Consider the following 20,735-nt stretch of genomic DNA (forward strand, 5'->3'; position numbering starts at 1 on the left):
ACCCTTGAAAGTACATTCAGTTTGGCTGAATGGGGGCAAGAAAAGGAGCATGGAAGACAACCTGAGTGCCGAGAACATCAGAAGTATTGTCAACAAACTTCTGTGTGAGTTCAGTTTTTTTAAGAAGTGCCAGAACTGTGCTGGGATCATGGAAAATGGTGGAGGAGGTGTTGGTGAGGAAGTCGAGGAACTAACTTAGTTGAGCTGAACATTCTGTTTAGCAGAGGTCTAAAGAAAGTGTTAAACCGTGAGCTCAGGACGAGGGTAATTGGATTTTTGTCAGAAAAAGATGGCCTTAGCTTGGTAGGTTGGACAGAGGGGAGCAGATCGTGAGGATTAAGGCAAAGGCTTGCCGGGGACAGTAACCACATTGGAGAAGTTTATTAGCCATGAAAGGAGCTCAAGCAGCCTTTTGAGAATCTTAAAATTCTCATACTCTTCCTGTTCTTTATGTTATAAAATAGTAGCTTTTTGGGATATAATCATATTGCTATGCTATACTATATTCCTTTCTGTCCTGTATTTCCCACCCCGGAGATCCAGGTGTATCTGGGGGCAGAGAGGCTGTTGGGGTCTGTGTCAGCTAGGGAGTCGTTAGCTAGAAACTAGTAGAGATGGTAACTGCAGTTGCCATGGGCACCTTTGCATTTTATCTTGTCCCAAGATGGGGGGTGGGGACGCGGATGAGGAGAAGAGGCCCGATGGGACAGCAGGAAGGAAGAAATCAGAGTCACAGCGGGTGGGGAGGCGGGACGTGAGCAAATGTCAATTTGTCACGGAACCAAATTATTTAGCTTTTAAGAAAGCAGTCATTATGTTGATGTAATAACAGCCCTTTAGTGTGAGTTGTCAACAGACAGTAATAACTTTTAATGAGGCCTCTAAAATAAAACCTTTATGGTACCCATGTGTTTGGGTTACTGCGATCCATTATTCTAACCCTTATTTTACTTCCTTCTTACTTTGTGATTTATTATGTTTGAAGCCTCCATGATTAATTCCTTAGGGAATGTATTTTAGTGCTTAAGCTATTATTTTAACTTTTAGCACTGCTAATTTAAGTGTGTTCCTATTTGCTAAATTTGAGATGAGAGGAATTTATTTTAACCATAAGAAATTGGAAGAACAGGGGGGAGAGAGTGTTTCCATTGTGGAATACCAAGGAGAGTAGCCAGTGACTGAGGAGTTGCCAGTTGCGTTGTGTTGACAAGTGTGATTTGTGGGAGTCCCTTAAGAATGTAACAGGGTCATAATCTGAACATAAAAATCATGCATCGTGTGGGTGAAGAAGTAGCCTGGGAATGGGAGGGAATGGCTATTAGTATATATTGAAATTACCGCCTCAAAGAGACACAGGAGTCCTTAACACTGTGTGTGTTGAAATCATCTGCCCCGAAAGCTAAAACCTGGCAGAAAAATCCCAGAAAAACCAGACAATAATTCCTTGAAGCCATCTCCTTTTTTGAACTGCTCATGATTGAATTATAGAAATAAGATACAGAGGGTGCTTTGTAGTAATATAAGCAATTGTCGCTGACTTGATGTGTTTCTGACAGTTCTGCTGTAATTCCTGATACTTTTCATCCTGTGTCCAGTGTTTCTGAAGTGAGCTCCCGATTTCCTCAACTTACTCCCTTCTGTACTATGTGCTCTGTTTACTGCTGATGGTCAATTGTGTCCTCCTTGGCTTTTCAGATAGCGAGTTTTGTCAACAAGGCAGGCATGGATATCTCAATCCTGCAGCGGTCCTTGGCCATTTTGGAGTCAATGGTGCTCAACAGCCATGATCTCTACCAGAAGGTGGCTCAGGAGATCACTATCGGCCAACTTATTCCACATCTTCAAGGGTAAGCATGCAGTTGCCTCCTGTGTGGGAGGGGGAAGTGATTCTGGTAGACAGCTGCCATAAAGCCTTGGGAAGGGTTTTCGGTTGGTTTGATCAACCAACTGAATCAAATATGTAGATATTTTTTGATAGATTTTTGATATATATCAAAATATATATATTTAGATCAAATGTGTAGAAAAGGAACGTTCATTTGGCATCTAACCACACCATGTACCATACCCACCCCCCACCACACGGATGGCATCGTGACTGGCCCACCGGTGGGGGTGGGGGGTGGGATCCCAGGCCTGTTCTTGGTACCCTTCTGTCTCTAGTGCCTGGCTTTTTGTAGGCAATCACTTTTGCTATCAGTAGAATTTTGCTTTTAACATCATAGGACAATTTGCTGTCCTAAGTTCTCAACAGCATCTTTCCTTTGTCATTAAAAATAGTGTTTTCTCTCCTATAATGAGTATTTTCATAGATAATTACGAATCTTTCAAAGCAGTCTTGCTTCTTAGGCTCAAGGTGATTACAGTGACCTTCTTTTGTCTTTTCTAATGCGTGTGTTTTGTCTCTAGAGGCTTGAGCCGGGAGACAAGGCACTTAGCAGGCTGTAGGCTTCAGGGCTCTTTCCCTTCTCTCCACTCAGGCAATCAGTAAGGTTGTCCCTGCGAAGGACACCACTGGACAGTGCTTCTCAGAAATTAAAGGATGTGGAGTTGCACGTGGGCAACAAGCCCCGTGAGGTGGCTTACACCAACAGGGAATTCATCGAAAGGATCCAGGGGGACTTTATAGACCCCAGGAACAACTTAAGTAGCCAAGCCTTGAGAAGGATAGAAAGTGTGGCTTCCTTGGAGTGGCCACAACAGGCTTTTCCTCTGCCACACTGGTTGGCACCGGTGTGACTTGGCTCCCAGTAACTGCCATTCCTGGTCTCTCACGTCGCATTGACACGTTCTCAGGAGGAAATCGGATTGGCCTGGCTTGGGTTGGGGGTGCAGCCTGGGGATGTGCGGGAACAGTCAGTAGTTGTCCACGTACCAGAAATGTTAGAAATGTTGTGTTTATCAGGCAAACCTACTGAAGTGCGTTAGAGGTTGCCTTCATTTGGGGGGGGGGGGGGGTGGGTGACCAGATTGTAAAATCTTAAGTCACACAAGCTGTGGATTGTGGCCTCAGGGAAAAGGAGCCTGTGCTCTAAAATGATGCTTTTGTGTGAAACTGCTCTCGAAATAATACCAGTTTCACATTTCCCTGAATGTGAAGTGTATTAGCTCTACAGCCCGTGTCTTTTCTCTCAGTATCGAGGGCATACTTGTGCGTTCACAGCATGCTCTGCTAGAGTGCAGGGTTTCTAATCTGGCAAGTGCCGTGCTGAGGGTTTTATATACATTAACTAATTTTACCCTAAAAGCAGCACCTTAAAATAAGTGTGTTCTTCCCCAGTGTTCCAGATGAGGAAACTGTTTTGGGGACACCCCTCTCCAACCTTGTGCAAGGCCACACAGCCAGCCTGTGGGGCACTGGGGTTTGGATTCCATCCTGCCAAAGGCTGTGTTCTATACTCGGCCTCTTCTGAAATGATCTCCGAATGTAGCTCACCGGCTGCTCCTTGTTTCTGCCTCGGGTCCTTCTGATTTACCATTTACCATGTGGCTTCTATGAGATTCTTGCTTCCTTTGGAATTTCTGATTTCATTTCTGTGAAAAGCAGTTTTTCAAATTTCACAAATAAAAGCTGGTTCTTTTCGTTATTAAAAAAGTTTCTATTTGGAAGTAGATTTTTAGACGATGTACTAGCATTGCCATGGAGACAAAGCAGTTTCCTTTATAATAACTCCAGGGGTGTAAGGGTACCCAAGTCCAGTCCCAGATATACTTCATGCATCAGACAAAATCACAGCTACGCTCCTCTCCAACCTCACAACCACACGTACAGCTCTGGGTTCATGTATTTAAGCCTATTAGAGAAGAAGGGGCGGGCCGGCTAACCACCCGGACTTCCTGCGTGATCTCTGCTGAGCCGTGTATCGTCAAGCTAGTAATAATAATGCCCCTGCCTCCCCCCCCACCGCAATGGTGTGTCCTTCCTTATGATGGTTGAAATATGTTCTCTCTCAGTTGCCAACTGCATTGTCTGGGCCATATCTTTCTCTTTCATCTTTTTTTTGTGGGGGAGATCATGACCCTTATCACGGTCTGACTCAGAGGTAGCCTATTCTGACTTTCTGTATTGTTCCGGGTCTTTACAGGACAGATCAAGAAATCCAAACCTATACCATTGCAGTGATTAATGCACTATTCCTGAAGGCCCCTGATGAGAGAAGGCAGGTAAGTTGCATTTCTTTGGTCCTAAGACTGTACTCTAGGGCTGGCAAATTTGGGGGCAGAGAGTGCCCTCTCCTTCCCATCCTGGGGACTCCCCACTGCCCGGCAGCTTGGCTGGCCAGCCTGGAGTCATTCACAGATCGAGTGGGAAGTAGGTGGAGATGCGTAAGCCCTTGTCCTAGGAAGAATGCTAGGAATGTTCCAGAGGCAGAGCCCTTGCATCAAAGGAAACCCAACATAGGAGCTCGAAACATTAAAAGATGAAAACCTTGCTGCTTTGGGGGCAGCAGAGGTAGAAGCCCTGAGACCTTCTGTCATGCCATTGAATGCTCCCTAGGGCAAGGGAGGTATTGTCCCTATTTTCCTGATGAATACAGTGAGACCCCGAGAGGTGTCCTGCATTGCCCACAGAAGTTTAGATGGAAAGGACAGGAGGAGGACCACACAGTTCGCTGCCCCTGGTTGAGATAATTATTCCTAAGTCAGGGAGGGTCTTTGCTCCATGATATTTCTGTTGTCCATATCTGTATGTGGGGAGGGGAGTGATCAACCCATTTCCCTTTCTCTGTGCACACAAGGGAACCCCTTAAATGTACCCATGTGAAACCCATCCTTTGGTACTCTCCTTTGTCTGTGGCTCTGTGGTTCTTCTGCAGTGAGGTAAAGGATCCTTGTAGAGGGGGTATAGAAGAAGTAGAATTTTGTGTGTGTTGGAATATAGCTTGCCCTTCAAAGTCCGTTCATTTTTTTTTTTTTTCCATCAACATAGCATAGACCATGTACCTTGGTCACACAATTCACTTCATTTAAAAACTGGGTGGAAATATGAGATCTTCCAACCAGTAGAAAGTGTACTGGGAGCTCTGTGACAGTTACCACTAAATTGTTTTAGAAGAATTTAGAAGCTAGCATGCTACTGAACCCTGAACACTCGAGAAGTCTTTTTTTTGTTGTTTTGTTTTGTTTTGTTTTATTATATCATCACCAAGGATTTTAAACCTCAGTGACTAAATGTGAGGGTTTCTGGTTTGTTTTCCATTCAGAATTGTTTGCTCATTCCTGGGGCTATGTCTGCACGAATGGAGTGACTTTATTGTTTCCTGTGTATTGGGTTGTGTCTCCTCCGGAGCCAGGAGATGCGGGCCCTCCCTAAGCCTTATGCTCCAGGCTGGATTTTTAAGTATGGTTTTGCAGGTCAAATCCTAGGTGGGTCTGTTTTTTGTTTTGTTTTTTAAGATTTTTATTTATTTGTTTGACAGAGAGAGAGAATAAGCAGGCAAAGTGGCAGGCAGGGAGAGAGGGGGAAGCAGGCTCCCTGCTGAGCAGAGAGCCTGATGCAGGGCTTGAACCCAGGACCCTGAGATCATGACCTGAGCTGAAGGCAGAGGCTTAACCCACTGAGCCACCCAGGCACCCCGGGTCTGTTCTTTTTATATCTAAATCTAAATGCTGGCCTCATGGTAACTTCCAGCAGCCCAGCAAACTGCCCGACAGCAGGCTCATATGCTTGCACTCCTGGCATAGCCCTGGAGAAGCTTGATCCTCCTTCTGCTGGCGGGACCAAGGACACCTGGCTGAACTGGTAGCTGCCATCTGTTCTGACCTCATGGGCTTTTTCTTTCGCTTATGAAGAGCTTGGATTAGAGGAAACAAAAACCCATGCCCACCCCAGTTGCTATGATTTGGATCCCTGGATCTAGACATTAGTAAGATACGTACACTTTGCCTCTGCCTCTTACACCAAGAACTACTGTTAATCTACTGAGTTAGTTTCGCACGACCATGGAGAAATCGAGAGCCAGATGCCAATCTGTGCTGACTCCAAAGTAACGATCCCCGTGAAATATAATGGCATATTAGTAGAACATTAGGTTTTGATTCTGTGAATCAAAATTTTTTTAAAAGATTTTATTTATTTATTTGACAGAGAGAGATCACAGGTAGGCAGGGAGGCAGGCAGAGAGAGAAAGGAGGAAGCAGGCTCCCCGCTGAGGAGAGAACCCGATGCAGGGCTCCATCCCAGGACCCCAGGATTATGACCTGAGCTGAAGGCAGAGGCTTTAACCCACTGAGCCATGCAGGTGCCCCTTAAAATTTATTTTTTGAAAATTAGAAAATATCTGACTGAGATGACACCGATTGGCAGTCTACTGCTGTAAAGATAATAAATCACAAAGGATAGTTTAATAACATTGGGTAATTTAGGAGAACAATCCAACTAAGAAAGATGAGGTGTCTGTAATCATACAGCAGCATATCTAGACTCTAATTTAGCCTTTGAAATAAAAATAGCAACAACACAGAAAATTAACTTGAACTTTCTAAATTGTGTTGTATTAAAGATGAATCAGTGCCTATTGTTTGTCAAGACAAGGAGTATTTTGATTTTTAATTTAAAAAATATTTTTCCGTGACTTAAGTGAGAGCTGGCTCTAAAAAACTGATTTCAAGTTCATACTGAAGAAAAGTTTGATGTTACTTTCTGAAGGTTCGTGGAACCTGCAAAGCAGAAGACCACGCTAACTGGCGGTGTCATGTGGGTTATATCCTGTGTTGTTACCAGCTTTTCTTGTGGAAAATTAAACGTTCTGAATTTGGGGGTTAAAGAGGAAAATTTAGCAAAGCCTGCCGTCCATGATGATACTCAGAGTTTGCCTGTGCCAAGCTCAGTGTTCAGTGCTTTGTGCCTTATTTCAATTTATTCTTCTATCACTGGAAAGCCTTATTTTGCCTCTTTTCAAAAGTGGAAATTGAGAGTCCGAGGGAGTAAGGAAGGGAAGGAGCCACTCGGAGTCCCGCCTAGGCCTTGCTGTGCTCTGGGGAGCACCCCATGGTCCGGGAGGCGTCACCCAGAGAATTCTCTGGTATTTGCTGAGTGAAGAACTCCCTGGAGCCTGAAAGACACCAAGCCCGTTTTCTCACTCCAATTAGATTAAAACACAATCTAAACATTTATTTATTGGATTTATAGGAACAGCTTTGTTTATTTTTTTTTTGTTTAAAGCCCAAGGACATTGGATAAATTCCACTTCAGTGAAAAAATTTCATTTGTTTCAACTTCTCTTCCCGACTCTGGGCCAGGCACCATCGGTAGGACTCCATTTATCTGGGTTTTTCTTTATTTTTCAAAATGTATGAAATGAATTTGGACGGATGGACTTGAAACACCTATTTCTGCTTTTACTGAAGAAAAATACCACCCTGGTCAGTTATTTTTACTCGGGAGGCAGGCTGGAGGGATAGTTCTGTTTTGCATTCACTCAGTAGGCCTTACTGAGAGAGCGTGGGGTTTGTAGAGGGACAGGTGTGTTGAGGGCTGGGCTAGAACTTCCTGCATTGCTTCCACTTCCACTTCCAAGCTCCACTGGGGGCTTTCCGGCAATGTCCTGCTTCCCTGCCTCCTGGATGTGGGACATTCTCCCTTTTTCCGCACAAATGAAGGGAGGAGTGTTTGTTTTGCAGAGATGGGGCAAATGGATTCTTTCCCTCACAACTCCTTGCCGTTATATTACTGTTCTCACGGCAAGCATGTTGGTGAGGTCCCTTCCAAATTTCTCTACATGTATGTATGATTTTCAAAAGCATTATTAAAAAACCTTTTTGCAAGTTAAAAGATTTGGTGGTAAACTCAGAAAATACAGATTCAGAGGAGGAAGTTTGAAAGACTCCTCTAAGTGCATGCCCCAAGCAGAGAACCCTCGTGGTGAGTCACATTGCGTGGCCCCGGTTTGTTCTGGCCAAAGACCTACCTACATAACTTTCTTCACTGGGTGGAATCATACTACTTGCACTGTTTAGCCGTTTTTCTTTTACTGCGTTTAAAACTAAACAAGATTTTGTGAATATCTTTCCATGTCAATATCCCTATATCCATATTTAAATCTATCTATACTTTTATACCATCTCGATGGTATAAAATATTCTCCATGGAGCCTCAAGTTTACTCAGACTGTTTTCTCATATTGAACACCAACAAATACATGATGTACACAAGGATTTTTCTATTTTCTCTCTGACCAAGCTTCTCTGTTTCTTAGGAGGGTAGTAGAAATGACTCTTTGATTTTCCACCAAACATTTACTGTCTGCTCTATGTTAGACATAGTGCTCTGGGCACAGGAACACAAAGATGAAAAGGACTCTCTGTGCCCCTAAGGTAACCGTGGTCTTACGAAGAAGAGAAACCATGTTAAAGATAATTATGACAATTGCCGTACATATTGGAACTATATTATCCCTTCTAACTTATTTTAAAATTCCAAAACTCAATAGGCTAAAATAGGCACGGAGAATATTTTTCTTTTTCCTTTTGTTTATGTGCCAGGCAGTAATTTCATTTTTTATAAAAGAAAATAAATGAAAAGATCCATAGGATCCTTTGGGCCCTTTGTTTTTCATCGGGTCTGGGAGAAAAAGTGGACCTTTCTATTCGCTTTCAGAAGCAAGCCCCACTTTCTGGGGACCATGGAAAGACAGGTTCCTTCCAGATTGCCATTTCCCTTATTTCTGAATGCATCATTGTCCTTGCTTTCCTGTTGTCAGCAGAGTGGAAGGTGTCTTGAAACACCTCACGATATTTGTGCAACTTCTCTCCCCCAGGCAGTGGGTGAGCAGGGGTGTTAACATCAAGTTGTAACCGCTAACAGAGTGCTCTGAATTTCCATCCCTTCTTCTCTCCTGCTTGCTCTCCTTTCTGTGGTGGCGATGGCGCCCTTAGGTTGGTGTAGAGAGCAGTGTTGACATCCTTGATTGTCCTCTGACTGTAAGTCCCCACCTTCTGCTCCTGCCCCGACCTGCCTGCGTGTCCCCCCTCGCACTTCCCACCCGCGTGTCTGGGCTCTCCTTGCTTCCTGCGAGTTTATTTTCACCGTGATTGAATTCATGGTTGTGGTTTCGAGTCATAGCCTAGTTTCTTCTCTACTCAGGAAGAGCAGCAACTGTAACTCTAAAATCCAACCCCTCCCCACCAAAAGAACACTCAAGTGCCTTCCTGAATATAAGCAGTATTTTTTTCCACTAGCTTACGATGTTTGCACCAAGGTTGTACCCAACTTGATAATTTCAGCTTCATATCTGTGGCTCGATATTTAGAAAGAGTATCTGTGAATCATTTCTTTTACTAAAGTTACCTGCAAATCCTCTGTGCTAGGCAGGCCAAAGCCCCAAACACAACTTACAGAAATGAGTCCTAGCAATGTGGAGTGTAGACTCTTGGAGTCCCTGCTCCATATTTGTCCCTTCCAAAAGCACCACACAGTTGACTTGTATAGACTATTTTCAAGCCCTGGGGTATGTACCTCTCATGCTTTGGTTTTGCACAAATTAAGATGATGTGGCTCTTGGAAGACTTGATGACTTAAAGTGATGGTGCTCCAACACTGGGGGACTCCTTGGTGCAGGCACATTTCCTAGTAAACCTCTCTGCACATGTATAGTCTAAGAAAAGCAGGTGAGCCTTTTGAATGGAGAACCATTGCCTTTATCCAGAGTATTTGCTTTTTATTCCATGCTCACTTTTTCCTGGAAGAAAGAAATTCCTAAAACAACGAGAAGTTTGCGGGTGCCAGATTTCCTTCCTTTGCTTTTGGACAAGGCTCTGTTGTCTAAACAGAATATTCAAAGAGCAATTTGAATACTTCTGCCTGTTGGAGTCTGTTCTTCCATAAGAAATACTGCTGATATCCAGTTAGGTAGCACCCCCCAGGATAAAGTCATTTGAGGCCATGTTGAAATGTGTTTTTCTAACCTAAGATTTTGTGTGGGTGTGTTTTTCATCAACAGGAGATGGCGAATATTTTGGCTCAGAAGCAACTGCGTTCCATCATTTTAACAGTGAGTACCCGTGCGGTGTGACCACCTTGTTGGGCAGGAATGGCTTGGGGCATTCATTTATCTCCCCTTGCGGCTTCAGTTTGTGGTTTGTTCTGTGACTTGCTTCTGTGATGAGCAGTAGTAACTAGCAAGGAGGAAGAAGTGTGCTTTTGGAATTGGAATGAACGAGGCTTTCCCACAGAAACCATCTCATAGGATTGGAAGGAGGGGTGTCCGGAACTGCCCTGGGAAGACATTCTGGCAGGAAGGACTAGTAATCTCTCCCAGTGGGCGAGGTCTATTACACTCACTGTCACTTTATTTTTTAATTTTTTAAAGATTTTATTTATTTATTTATTTATTTATTTGAGAGAGAGAACATGAGGAAGAGAGAGAGCACAGGCTGGGGAGAAGCAGATTCTCTGCTGAGCAGGGAGCCATATGTGGGACTCAATTCCAGGACCCTGGGATCATGATCTGAGCCGAAGGTGGATGCTTAACGGACTGAGCCACCCAGGCACCCCCCTCAACATCACCTTAGCTTTGCCTTTAGGAAACCAGGGGCTCTATGACTAAAAAAATCCACTGGTGTGAGGTTACACTGCTTTTAATGAGGAAGCTAACTGGAGGCCTGTCAGACTCTGACAGAGGCTCTGAAATTCTGACCATCACTTCCCTGGGCCCCTTTGCAAGAGACAGACAGAAAAGACATACCAGTGGAACCCACTGGTTAACTGCCATGTGCAAATGACCTGAAATGTCAGTGGAAAAGAAGTCCAGCATTTTATGCAGTGAATGTTTAGAAATAAATCAAATGGCATGATTTCCTGAGGCCTTACCCGCTATTTGACTTTAACCAAAGACTGAAAAGAAGCACGTGTGATTGATTCCCAGCTTACCAAAGAGGCAATTTCTATTTCTGTGATTTCAAAGAGGAGTTCCACTAGCTTACAATCACACACACATACACGCACACATGCACACACGCGTGCACACACACACACACACATTCCAATACAGTGAGGCCGTTGAAAATTAAAAACCTTATGAGGGCAAACATAATAAATATTCTAGAATCCAAAGCCAATAGCCATGACTACAATTTGTCATCGAGTTTGATTTTGAACTTCCTGGCTGACAAGGATAAAAAGAAACATATGAGTGTAATTTTCGTTGCTTGATAAAAGAGGTACCCTGGTTCTTCAGAGATGACATCCTTCTCCCCCTGGACCTGGGCTATGAAGTGGGTGTTGGTAGAGCATCCGGATAGTTTCTTGGTCCAAGAATGGTTTGGTAGAAGTTGCAGGAGGATTCAAAGCACGGTTAATCGTTATCGTGGTTCTTAGCGCGAGCAGAAAGCACAGTATTCGAGCGTGGTTCAGTGACACGGGACAGGAAGCATGGTCCTGTTCCTGTGGGACAGGAAGAGGGTGGAAAGACGAAAGGTAAGAGATGTTACGCTAAGGTCCGAGCCTGCCGTTCCTACCTGGGTGTGGCGGCCGGAGTTGGCATGTCGGGAGAGGGGCCAGGTGGAATGGCTGTAGCCCCCGTGCCTAGAAGATCAGTTGGCTTCCATGGGACTTCTCCTCTGAGACTTCGATGGCTGGAAGTTCCAGGCTGCTATCCTCAGTCAGAAACTTGGAGTGAGGATACTTTTGAGTTGCTAATAAAATAGATGGCCTATACACACCTTGGATACGAAACATATACTCTGAATTAACGTTCTGTTCTGAAATTGGGAGGATATGGCGTTTTATGCCATTCGCCATATCACCGCTGAGCTTTCCACCTCCATCAGCCCCGATACCTTGGCTCAGTGACTTTTTTTCCATTTCTCATTCTTCTCCTCACCCCTCCTCCTCTTCCTCCTTCTTCTTATTTATTTATTTATTTATTTATTTGCTTATTTATTTGACAGAGATCCCAAGTAGGCAGAGAGGCAGGCAGAGAGAGAGAGAGAGGAAGGGAAGCAGGCTCCTTGCTAAGTAGAGAGCCTGATGCGGGGCTCCATCCCAGGACTCTGGGATCATGACCTGAAGGCAGAGGCTTTAACCCACTGAGCCATCCAGGTGCCCCCTCCCCTCCTCCTTTAACTGGCTCTTTTGACATGGTACTCAGAGCCGGGGTGTAGAGTCCAAGTGTATGCTGGCTTTGGGACACCTCGAGAAAGTTCTTTCAGACGGCAGGATGTGGTTGGGTATAGCACATTCAAACTATCACATTGACCCATCCTTGGCGTTTTTAAGGCACAACCTTGGTCTCTGCTAGAGGGGACGTATGTTAGGCCAACTGTTCAGTCTCCTTTCTGACCTCGCTCTGGTGGGGGCAAAGGCCCCCATGTCTAGTCTCCTGCCATTTCTTTTCTATTTGTTCCATTTTGGTTCTGTTTCTAAGGGGAAGGGTCATTTTGTTTTTCATTTAATTGTTAGCAGGAGAGCAAAGTTGTGCACATGAATTAGCTCATTGCCTGTGGTGGTGGTGTTCTCTGGCTAGTTGCCACGGTGAATGAACTGCAGGCCTGATTCATACTTTGCTTTCTTTTGTGTTGCTTCTAAAACATTTCTCCACCTAGATGCTGGATCACCTGTTGGAGACAGTTATAGGGTAAGAGGATGGCAAAGTTGCTTACAACACATACACACCATTTGTTCCTCTGCTGCGTGCAAGGAAGGCTTCTGTTGTGGAATTCCACAGCTCTCTTCAGGATGCTCTCATGTCAGGCACACTTTTTTGGTTTATAGAGCTGCAGTCACCCGTGCATTTCCAATGCCTTTCTTCTGCTCCCTGCTGCACAGAGCAGGTCTTTACCTGGATTCTGGCCTAACCATCAGGAACTTTATTGGGCCCTGGAATATAAAGGAAAGCTCCAAGTTCACCCACATCCTCACCTTTCTTCTGAAGGGTGGTCCCACAGACCTACATTTCCCGGGCCTCCAAGTGAAGACTTCTGGGGTTCTTCTTGACATAATGACAGGGGTTAATAATTGTTGGCTTTTTCTTCCTTTAAAAAAAAAATTATTATTTCTGAACCATCTCCCCAGCATGTCATCCGAGCTCAGAGAGCCATCAACAATGAAATGGCACACCAGCTGTATGTGCTTCAGGTGCTTACTTTTAACCTTCTGGAAGACAGGATGATGACCAAGATGGACCCCCAGGACCAGGTGAGTGCCAACGAGACAGCAGCAAAAGCACATAGGGGAGAGAAAGTGGTTATTAAAGATCTTTTATTGGACTACTACCAAACCAGGAATTTGTAGATGATGATATTGTTTTATTATCATCTTAAAACTTGGGGGGGCAGTATATATATATATATATATATATATATATATATATTTATTCATTTTAAGATTTAAAAAAAAATTTATTTGAGAAAGAGAGCACATGAGCAGGGGAAGGGGCAGAGGGAGAAGCAGACTCTCTACTGATTAGGGAGCTTCATTCAAGGCCCGATCCCTGGATCCTGAGATCATGACCTGAGCTGAAGTCAGACCCTTAATGGACATACCCCAGAACTTGGTGGAGGTGGATGTGTTTAAAATTTAGGTGAACTTGGGCTCAGAGAACAAAGCAGATGGGATTATTTCATTATACATCAAATACATGCATATTTTTCCTTTGTTGGATAAGAAAGCCTAATGTCACATGGCCATGAATCTTGGCCCGTGGTCCCAATAACTGCGATGGTAATGGCTTTGGAGTCAAGTTCCCAGACAGCTCGGGCCATCTAGTTGCCCCGTGTGATCCTGATACAGCTGGAGGAATTAATTTCCATTCTCCAGTGCTCAGTGCTGAGAAGCGGGGGGGGGGGGGGGGGGGGGGGGGGGGTGCGTTCCTAGGTTACACCTGATTTCTGGGCTTGCGTTTGTGTCAGTTGGCTATTGTTTTAATTCTCTGTAGGCCTCTGGTGGTTGTGTGTGAAAGGTTATGCCTCCATCCAGAAGGCTTTGGGGGAACTTTAGTGTGTGAGGACAGACTGAGAGGAAACAGCTGGGGGCTGTGCCGTAACCCATTTTCAACTTAAGCAGTGCTGCAGCTTTGGAAAGGAAAACACTCATTACTGGCACGTGAGGGCCTGATCTATCGCAGATGTGAGCCCCACGTGGGGAGTGTGTAACTGCCGGAGCCCTGCGTCCATGGCACGAGGCCACGCGATTAAGAATGATGGAGAGGCTTGGAGAGGCTGTCCAACGTGCCCCGGACTTTGGCAAGGCCAAGTGTAATCATCCCAGAGAGAGGAGACTGTCAGCTTACCACTTCTAGTGACGGAAGGCCTTGCATCTTAATGTGGAACGGCCCTCCCCATTTGGAAATGCTTCCTTCTATTTATTGAAAACATATATACATATATATATGTATATGTGTGTGTGTATATATATATATATATATATATATATATATATATATATTTTCTTATTGTGGTAAAATAGATGTAGCCAAATATTTACCGTTGTAGCCATTTTTAAGGGTTTGTTTCCACGTAGTCACTTCTTAGTGGTGGTAGAGATCCCTTGTCACTTGAATGCTGTTTGTAAAACCTGCACGTGCCTCTCACTTGGGCTCGACCAGTGTGGAAAACCCCAGACCCAAGACTTCCATCATTTTTGGGACACCAATTTGAACTTCTAGGTAATTGACCGAAGTATTCCAAACGACGTGGCCGTGAGGATAACCGTGGGATGAAGCCAGGGCTGACCAGCAGGGAGAGGGGCGGGGGAACGATGCGGAGCCCTAACTTGGGACATCCGTTGTCTTTCATCTGTTTTTCTTCGGCCTGAAAGCCGTGGTTCGTTTAGATCCTGGGGAAAGAGGGAGTATCTGTAATATCACACAGTGAAAGCAGCTCTTCCCTCCTCTTTTTTCTCCCGAACGCCTTCAGGCTCAGAGGGACATCATATTTGAACTTCGAAGAATCGCTTTTGATGCAGAGTCTGAACCTAATAACAGCAGCGGCAGCATGGAGAAGCGCAAGTCCATGTACACCCGGGATTATAAAAAACTTGGCTTCATTGTAAGTAAGCTATCTCCAGTAAGCGCTCTCCTTCCAACATCAGGGGTCTGACCTCAGCCGCAGAAACCGATGTCTCCTCCGAGCGTGTGGTCCTCTAGCGCCTCGCGGAATAGTTTCCACATTTTCCAGATGTTTAGTTGGTTTCAACAGGATCCCGTGAAAATCTCTTCTGGCTGCAGTGCAGCGGAATAGCTTGCCTAAGTGTGACTAATACGGAGTTTGTTTATTCAGTTCTGATTAAGTGTAGTGAGCCCGGAATGCATGTAGATTTCATTAACTCTGCATCACAAGATGCTTCAGGTTCTATTTGAAATAAATGGGCGATGGCAACTGCGGGATAGATGTTATTATTGGGTTAGTGTTTGGATCACTGACATACATGGCTTTCCTATCAAAATCACATTGAGGGTCTCCTGAAACGTAGTCACGATGAGATTTACGCAATTTGTCCTTTCCTGAAAGTTTTGTCTTGTTACGGATGTTAGTAAGACAGCTCCTTGATTTCCTTTTTTTTCAGTTTGCAAATCAGAACACTGCTTGTCCTGAACGTAATCTGTTGTTTTGTTTCTACTTGGGTTCCGTTCTGGACTTTATCACCATGACATTTCTTCCGTGACTTTGAGCTAATGAATGTCAGCATCTGAGGGTGTAAAATTAGGTTTCCATTTTGGCTGGCATCTTAAGTGGCCAAAAATGAGATTTTGGCTTCAGTGATTAGAAATAATTAGGCATTACTTTGTCATTTCAAACACACTCTTCTTTAGTACACACACACACACACACACACACACAAATATATTGATCTTTATGTATATATGTATCACGCTTTGTATGTTATTTGGGAAATCCTGTCTTTCATGGGGATCGTCTTTGGAAATGTTTCCATATTAAAATGTATTGTTTCCCATTACTGAGGAGTTTTTCATTTTTGGGATGGACTATAGTGTATGTAACCAAACCCTCTTGCTATTTGCTATCAGTATTTGAAAGTTACCATAAGTCTGAAATTGACTTCTTTGCCGCCCAGTATTTACGTGTATCCATGATCATGTTATTTGGATAAATTTGTGGCATTTATTTTTTAAGGTTGTTGATATTTACCAATTTGTTTTCCACACTGAGTCATTTCCACTTTAGCCCAGTGGATCAGAGTGACTATTTTTTTTTTTTTTTTAAATCTATCCAATGTTTCCTAAAGTTAAAAAAAATCTGATTATTTATTGTTTTTATGTAGTCTTTTTTTTTTGTAGATAGTCTTAATATGTCTTTTCTAATAAGAATACTTGTCAAATGTATTCTGCTTTACAACTTACTTTACAGAGGAACTGTGATATCATTCTTATATCATCATATCTTGTATTTTGACATTCCATTTAAATTTTTTAGTAGAATCTATTTTTTGAAAAATTTTAGCAGGAAGTGTCATGGCCAAGAGGCCAGGTGAGAGCTCCCTGTACTTGAAGTGTATTGGTGGTCAAGGCTAACACGCGGTCCCTGCCCTGCTGTCACCCACCTGTGTATTAGCAGTTACTGGGGATATAGCTGAGGAGTGTGCACGCGGCTCACGTCCTACCTCCCCACCCATTTTTTCCCCCAGGTTTTACTTTTGTGTCTTGAATGAGGCCTGTCCAAATCACTTGGGAAGCTTTGCAAAATCACCCAATCTCTCTTGCCATCCAGTCATATCAAAATGACCTGGGAAGAGATCAAGGCATGTGTATTTCAAAATGTTCCCAATTGATTCTGATACTCCATCCCAGTGGAGAGCCTGGGTATAGGCTGTGCTCGAGTTACTCCCGTTTCATTGCCTTCCTCTGCTACCACCTGGATTTCCAGTGCATTTGAACTGTGTAGAAAACACAGAACTCTGGTTCTTGATCCATAGTGCCTCCAGGCTCACTCTGCCTCTCTGCCCCACGTCCTAGTCGGGGATGATTGGATCCCCAAATGCACAGTGTCATTTCTCCTTCTGGCTGTGTGCCAGAAGGGTGGAGGGGAGAGGGGACATTGGGGGAAGAACACTTGCTGGGATTCAGATTATTACAGGTTCCTGGGATTTTTACAGATCCCTAGGAATGGTATATGTAATGGGGGTCGGAGGTATGAAACATCTCCCTTTTTATTTTCATGTTCTAGGTGAGGTCATCAGAATATTTCATGAGCCAAAGTCGGAGTGACTTTTCTCAGGGTAGCTCCATCTGTGTCAATGTGGTGTTCATTCCTTCCACAGCTGACAAATAGAGTGTATCTCCATCTTAGTTTTCAGTGTCTGCTGAGCGTTCTGCTTCAAGTAGTTTAGGAAGAACAATGTATTTTTTAACTGAAAGCCAATTTGATGTGGTTTTAAGGCTTTAGCTCTTATGTGGCCTCCTTTCAAAGGACTTGAAAAGTCATTTTAGAAAAAGCAAAGATCTGGAACCTAGAATAACCAAAAAGAGAGAGTGTTGGTTTCCTTTATTTTTCCATGGTTCTTTTTTTAGTTTTCTGTTTTAGTCCTTCCCCTGAAATTTCTTCCAAGCCATGAGCTTACATCAGAAGAGTTGAGAAATTGGAATGACTAGTTAGTAATGATTTCTAATGGTGGAAAATTTCCTACAGCCTTGAGGAGCAGAGATACTTTTGAATGTCCAGTAAGCCCAAAACAGACAAGCCACGGGCTCGTTGCGCCACCTAGAGACCATTGCACAAAAATGCTGGAAGCCGGCCGTAAAATCTCTAGATGTTGTAAGCTGCCCGGATGCAGAATTCTCTTTGTGCTTCTGAAAGAGGAATAATCTTGCCTATTCCCTTAATGAACTCCTTCCTGTTGCCTCCTTTAGGAGCAATTAAGGTTTGGATAATCTTTTGGTTCTCGTTGAAAAGAAGTTTAATTCATAAGACGCAGATTGTTCTTTCTCATTTCCCGTCTTCCAAGTAGGAAGTGCCTAGGAGATGTTAAATGACAGGTTTTTGGAGTCGAGTAGGCCTAGATTTTAATTCTATCTTTCCTGATTACCAGCTATTGGACCAGCCGGCCTGTTGTTGAACCTGTTTGGGCAGCAGGTTCCTCAGTTGTGCAGCTGTTTGTCTATTTTAAGGTCTTCAGAATGTCATCAAAGATCATCTGATAGTGCTTCCCTTCTTTGCTTTTTGGAAAAAACATATCATGGAAATCACAGGCAACCTCTTCAGTTTTCCAAAGTAGAAGGGACAGTTGCTCCAACAAGGCAAGAAGAGCAGTTGTTAAAGGATAAAAAAGCACAACACCTTTGAGAAGGCAGATGGCCTTACATTCCTTCCCAGCACAGCCTCCCGACAGAGCAGATTCTTCTGATGAAATAATTCTGAAATCTCAATTTAAAGCAGCTAAATGGTGTATTACGGTTTGTCATAACACAGAAAAGCACCTGCTTCTAAAACAAAGCTGCTTAATCTTCTAAGATCTCTCAGTTAATGATTCTCTAGTTGCAGAATGGACTTGCAGGTGCCCAGGCAGGAGGAGGGGTCCGAGTTATCTGGGATGATGCTGTTCTTATTAAAAATAAGAGGGTGGGGACGCAGGTAGTTCTCAAGGCACTGGAAGGCAGATTCCCTTATTTAGAATACTTTATTTTGAAAACTGAAGAAATACCTGAATACAAACTGTACCTTGTTGATTATAATGACCAAGAACTGTGCAAAATGGTTTTCATACTCTGAAGAGTTGCATTCCTGGCTAGAGACCCTTCAGAGTTTGTCTTGATGTCAGATTAGCAGCTTCTCTATTTGTGAATTTTACCTTCGTTCGGTCGGTTGGACAGTCATTACAAAGGACATATCTGTAGTTCATTTTTGTGATTGCCTTTGAACCAAGGCAGATGTTGAAGTTGGACAAGGCTGTTGTTTTTGTTTTTTTCCTAAATGCCTTTTCTTTCCCATTCCTTTAGCTTGATTGGGCCCCAGATGAACTCATTTTAAATGAATGAATGAATGAATTTAGTAGGCTCCACACTGGGCATGGAGCCCAATGCAGGGCTTGAACTCATGACCCTGAGCTCGAGACCTGAGCTGAGAAGTTCAAGACCTGAGCCAAGATCTAGAGTTGGACACTTAACCCACCGGGCCACCCAGGTGCTCCAATAAACTCATTTTTAAAATAAACTGTTTCTGAACAGTATAATATGTTTTAATATGAGAAGTTTTGATAAATATTTCCCTTAACGTTTTCAGATTGTCCTAAAAGAGAAAAGGGACTACAATGTGGAAGTGAAAAAAGGTCACGAGAAAAAGATGACTTCAGATTTAAGATTCTCTTTTGAAGTGTAGGTTTGATTGTATTTTGTTATGGGGAGGCCACACCTGGAGAAGATGTAATGTATTTACGCGTTGTTCTCAAGAGTGGGCACTCGGGGGCACAGGGACAAGCCCTGAGGGGTGTCAAGGGACAGAGGGAGTGAGGGGTAATGTGGACAAGAGCCTTTGTTGTGGTTTCCATGAAGAAAGCAGGGCAAGATAAGGTGGGCAGGTTTAAGGTTGGCCGGTTTAAATAATCTCATTGGGCTGTGGAGCATAGGGGCTGCCCCTCGCTGTCTGCCTTGTGGTGATGAGGGCAGGGGACAGTGGGCCAGAGTGCAAAACCCTGATAAAGGAGATGTTGGGGTTTGGGATCCGGATTGGAGAGTCTGCATATGAAATGCATGCTTCCTATCGCTAGGAATTAGCTAACCCTGGGAAGGGGCAGGTCCTCCAATCTTAGCAAGGACCCAAGGGATCAGAGGATCAGAGAATACCAAAAATTAAAAAAAATGGCTAATGCTACAGATTCATGTTAAAATTTTTAGAGGATTTTCTACTTCCCCAGATGATAGAAGATAATTATGCATCTTTACAGAAGTATAATTATACGTAATTGCATATGCAGTGCTTGGTGTCATTTTAATATAGTTTTTCTCAAATACAGATGGCAGGGAATGAAGTGAGATGCGTGTTTACCCAGTCTTCCTCCATCTCCATCCCCATCCCTATCACAGAAGGAAACCTCCTGCTCTAAACGCTACTAGAATTCAACCGTAACCGTGAGCGTGACCTGGGGACAACACTTGGGCTCTGAACGCAGGCTGCCTGTGGTTGACTGCTGACTCTCCCACGCACAGGCTCAGTGGCCTGGGCAGATTACTTGATGTTTTCATGTCTTGGTTTCCTTATCTTTAATCTGGGGACCTAAGCGTTGTCTCTATTGGTGAATTTGTTGTGTGAATTAAATTAGTAGATACTTGTAAACCCTACAGCAGAATGCCTGGCAGAGAGCAAGCGGACTGGGGATTTAGATGCATTTATGCCGATGTTATAATTACTATTGATACTGTTATTGCAGCATCACATAGTGTCCCATGACCCTGTGACAGGCAGTGATGGGGGTGTGAGAGTTGTAAATCGTGCCAGGAGGGTAGTGAGAAAATGTGTGGCTGAAAATACGAGTTACTGGTGGAAAAGCCATGTGCTTGGGACACTGCAAACATGCGTCGCCGGTGCACATTCAGGTTTACGGGAGAGAGAAGTCGAGTTGGCTTTTGCGAGTAAGGAGAGATGATAGAGAATTTTCAATTCAAAGGGGTTTGAAATATTCAGTCAATCCTCAGTCCTCACGGTTAATGGATTCCATATTTGCAAATTCAGCTATTCGCTAAGATTTATTTGTAATCCCCAAATCAGTACTCCGGGTGCTTTCATCGTCATTAGCCTATGTGAGGTCAGAACAAGGAGGGGTGCCTGCCTTCTTGGTTCAGCTCTCC

General features: G+C 43.8%; 1 protein-coding gene across 9 annotated transcripts in view; it reads left to right on the top strand.

The window, feature by feature from the left end:
- Positions 1-20,735, top strand: part of ELMO1 (engulfment and cell motility 1) — a 522,832-nt gene that overhangs the window by 189,915 nt on the left and 312,182 nt on the right. For all 9 annotated transcript variants that reach the window (XM_032305259.1, XM_032305268.1, XM_032305261.1 and 6 more), the window contains 5 exons: positions 1,696-1,847; positions 4,086-4,164; positions 9,942-9,992; positions 13,013-13,135; positions 14,854-14,985. In XM_032305259.1, coding sequence (XP_032161150.1) covers positions 1,696-1,847; positions 4,086-4,164; positions 9,942-9,992; positions 13,013-13,135; positions 14,854-14,985 — 537 coding nt within the window. The remainder of the gene's footprint in view (positions 1-1,695; positions 1,848-4,085; positions 4,165-9,941; positions 9,993-13,012; positions 13,136-14,853; positions 14,986-20,735) is intronic.

The sequence above is a fragment of the Mustela erminea genome, chromosome 11 (genome assembly GCF_009829155.1).
Source record: "Mustela erminea isolate mMusErm1 chromosome 11, mMusErm1.Pri, whole genome shotgun sequence".
Taxonomy (NCBI): domain Eukaryota; kingdom Metazoa; phylum Chordata; class Mammalia; order Carnivora; family Mustelidae; genus Mustela; species Mustela erminea.